The 3766-nt window shown below is 37.2% G+C and overlaps 1 protein-coding gene across 1 annotated transcript; it reads right to left on the bottom strand.

Moving 5' to 3' along the window:
- Positions 1–764: 764 nt before the first annotated feature.
- Positions 765–3043, bottom strand: LOC111880456 (peroxiredoxin Q, chloroplastic). The gene is made up of 5 exons (XM_023876889.1): positions 2936–3043; positions 2552–2689; positions 2300–2389; positions 2023–2146; positions 765–814 (listed from the first exon to the last, which is right to left on the bottom strand). Exons 1-5 carry the CDS (start codon positions 3041–3043, stop codon positions 765–767), a joined length of 510 nt encoding a protein of 169 aa, XP_023732657.1.
- Between the last annotated feature and the right edge of the window lie 723 nt (positions 3044–3766).

Below are 3766 nucleotides of genomic sequence, written 5' to 3'. Positions count from 1 at the left end.
TTATTGAAACCTTTGCGATAACTAGATATTCGAGCTTCTAAAGTATTCATATCCTTTTGACAATTTTGGACATGTTCTTCTTGTGCTTCCATATCTCTCTCAAGTTTACTGATTTCATCATTCAGTAGATTCTCCTATAATATAACAAAATGAAACCATTTTATAGTTAAGATCTAACAAACATTATTTCCATTCATGTATATGTATTTATGAATGTAATGATTACCTGTTTCAAGCTTATAAATATTGGAATCAAGAAATGATCATCTCTAAGATGACTAACAACATGAACCATTGAACAAAGATAACATTTTACATATTAGAGCACTTGGATGAAAGTATCACTAAATAACAAAAGTAAGAAAAAGTTACCATCTTGTGTAAGATCCTCAAATATTTGCATGAATTCAGTCTTGAGATGAGAAGGTTCCATAGTAGTAGCAAATTTCCCCAAATTTTTAGCAGCATATCTTCTAACCATTAACATATCATCTTGACACAACTAACTATATACAAACCTCAAATATAAGTGTTCTTATCATTTCATAATGAAGTAATGCCTATAAAACCTACATACAATAAAAGGAACACTAAAAGCAAGTAAAACCCAATTCTGCAAATATCTAAGATTAACAATAACTTACCTTCACTAGAACCATAAAGCACTTCAGTTGCAGAAAGCCGAGGTATTGCCATATATGAAGACATGTAAACAGACCTTGAACCATGCATCTGTGCGACTTTATTCTTGGACACAAAGCTTGTCATCTTGTCATACAACCGTACACTAGCCTGACAATGCATGATTTATCAAAAAAAATCCGAATGCATCTGGTAAGAACTAGACAAAAGAAGCCCATGAGTCATACATCTGCTATATGTGAATGGTGAAGCTCTAGCCATACAGGATCATGATCTTCTAGAAGGACCTCTTTCTTTTTTGGAAGGCCACCTGTTTTGCTTGCAACCTAAGTAGTATAGTTACTTAATTTATAATAGCAAAATAAAGGTATAAAAAAGCTCGATGAACAATCCATGGCTAGAAACAGAGACTAACCTCATGAACATATTTATTCCTATCCATGTTAGGCATTGCATATATATGTAAGATTTAAAATTATATGTAAGAGTTATAATTAAAAAAAAAGCAAGTTAGGCATTGCATATGTAAGAGTTAAAATTATATATTGTGATCTGAAACACGCTCAGGGTAGCTTAAAGTCATAGCCACTTTGATAGGAACTCCAACCTTGAATAATAAATACTCCCATAGAAAAGAAAAAAGAAAAATGGGGAAGCAAGTGAGTGAGAGTGAGTGACCTCTGTAATCTTTAGATTAGGTTCAGGGGAGATAACTGTCCTTCCAGTATACTTAACATGCTTCCTAGATAAGTTTTTCCGAATACGACCTTGCTTGCCTTTTTGGCGTTGAACAAGGCCAGTAATTCGTTTGTCTTTCTTCTGAAATGAATCTGATACATGGACATCACTGTTTACATATTGTGCAACACTAAGTTGGAGATTATCCCATAAAACACCCTACAACAACATCATCATATGGAACATCTGAATTAGTAGTCTAGCTAATCTGCTTCAACACTTCACAACATGGTATCAATAGATAAATAAATAAAAGAGAAAAGAGATTATTTAAGAGGGATAATAAGATTAAATAGAAATAGAAAAAACAAAACAGTACCAATCTTTTGTTATGTACAATTGCGCCTAATAAAGCCTCATGAACAGATGCATTGGATCTTATATTTGAAGCTCATTTCCATGGCTACCCAACCAACCACCAACACAGTTGGAAACATCCGACAGAAAGAAGCAAGAATATACTTTGACAGTTCATGTGGGCCTAAAACCCTCCAATTGCATGTCCCTTGAGAAAAAAAGATCCAACTACCTCAACTTCCTTTTTCTTTTCCTTTTAAATCATAACCATAACCAATCATTCTTGATTGGTAATCCTTCAAATCGTGTTCTTCGGCATGAGAGAGAGAGAGAGATGTCAGATGGGCATTGTTTTCTGACTACTAGGCAATGTTCCAAAAAGATCAGAAGGGACTCCCCATTCTTTGCTGACTTTATTACCCTCATCACTCAGCAAGGTAAATGGGGGTCTGTATTTCTTTGCAAATGGCTACCACAATAATAAAAAACTTATGTTACTTCATTACACATTAAAAAAAGAATAACAATGGATATACATGTGTATGTGTGTACTAATTGATATGTGTACACATCTACCAAGCTTAAAATTGAAACATTAGAGATTGATTCTTATTATTATTACCTTGTGTGATTCTGCATCATCACCACTAATCCTGATAACCTGGGTTCCTGCTTTCTTGAATTTTTCATAAGAGTCTCTGAATGCACATGCCTAAAGATTGCATAACAAATCTTGTTTATCTACTCATATACTTTCTAGACGAGAATCAACAATAATTTTTCCAAAGATGTTTAAACATCCAACATTAGCAGATGTAAGCTTTGAAAAGATCATTTCTTTAAGGATAACGACACAAGAAAATGTGATTCGAACCTGTTTAGTGCAACCAGGGGTTTCATCAGCAGGGTAGAAATAGACCACAAGATGCTTGCCTTTGAATTTCGAGATACTCACAGTTTTACCGTCTTGATCTTTAAGTGTGAACAATGGAGGAACGGACCCTTTGTTTACCTGCAATTGCAAACACGGAGACACAGAGGTTTGAGATATTAAAGTAGATATATGATCGAGAAATCAATGAAATCTACCTTAGCAGAAACAATGGGAGAGGATCTCTATCCCACAGTGAAGAAGGCGTGTGACCAAACCACCAGCATCGATTAATCCTAATTTTGAAAACAACAAACCATTGAATTAGAAACCCCAACGAATTGCAGAAACCCCAACGAATTGCAGAGGAATCTAAAAAAATAGTACCTTGGCGACGTCGAGGGGGTTAACTATGATGGCAGACAAAAACGCTGCCCTGGTGGCTGATAACGCCCTTTCCGAGAAACCCATATTGACATTCGAAGGAGAAGCCATCGAATTCATTTTAATTGATGAAGAATTTTGAAATTTAATCTCACTTGATGATGATGATGATGATGATGATGATGATGATTGAAACGACCCAAAAATCACGACTAAAAATTTCTTTTAAAATATTACTAAAACCATATTTACAAAACTGTATCATAAGTCATAACATAATTTTTAGAGTATTAATTCAAAACATAATCTCATTATCAGAGTCAAACATTCCCAGGCTAACTGACTACGGTGTGTGCACTGCAATCTTCCCGAGCTCCTCCTTTGAAAAATGAGTACATGAAACCAAAACTGAAAACCGTAAGCACGAAGCTTAGTGAGCTCCCCCAATCTACCACATATCATGCAATAACATATAAAGCACATACTGGGCCTTGCCCACTGCATCGGACCGAGGTCCGGACTAACTGGGGCCTTGCCCCCTGCATCGGACCGAGGTCCGGACTAACTGGGGCCTTGCCCCCTGCATCGGACCGAAGTCCGGAAACTGACTGGGACCTTGTCCCCTGCATCGGACCGAAGTCCGAACTAACTGGGGCCTTGCCCTCTGCATCGGACCGAAGTCCGGAAACTGACTGGGACCTTGTCCCCTGCATCGGACCGAAGTCCGGACTAACTGACTGGGACCTTGTCCCCTGCATCGGACCGAAGTCCAGACTAACTGGGGCCTTGCCCCCTGCATCGGACCGAAGTACGGAACTAACTGAACATCACATA

The sequence above is a fragment of the Lactuca sativa genome, chromosome 6 (assembly GCF_002870075.4).
Source record: "Lactuca sativa cultivar Salinas chromosome 6, Lsat_Salinas_v11, whole genome shotgun sequence".
NCBI lineage: Eukaryota > Viridiplantae > Streptophyta > Magnoliopsida > Asterales > Asteraceae > Lactuca > Lactuca sativa.
The sequence above is the reverse complement of the archived record's forward strand: the minus strand, read 5'-3'. Positions and strand labels throughout refer to the sequence as shown.

What these genes read in the sequence shown, in the direction of transcription:
- LOC111880456 (XM_023876889.1), bottom strand. Translation starts at nt 3,043, where the DNA reads ATGGCTTCTCCTTCGAATGTCAATATGGGTTTCTCGGAAAGGGCGTTA. An exon ending in CCCCTGGTTGCACTAAACAG is followed by an intron (nt 2,390 to 2,551) that starts GTTCGAATCACA and finishes TGCAATCTTTAG; the next exon opens with GCATGTGCATTCAGAGACTC. An exon ending in TAGTAGTCAGAAAACAATGC is followed by an intron (nt 815 to 2,022) that starts CCATCTGACATC and finishes TTCGGATTTTTT; the next exon opens with TTGATAAATCATGCATTGTC.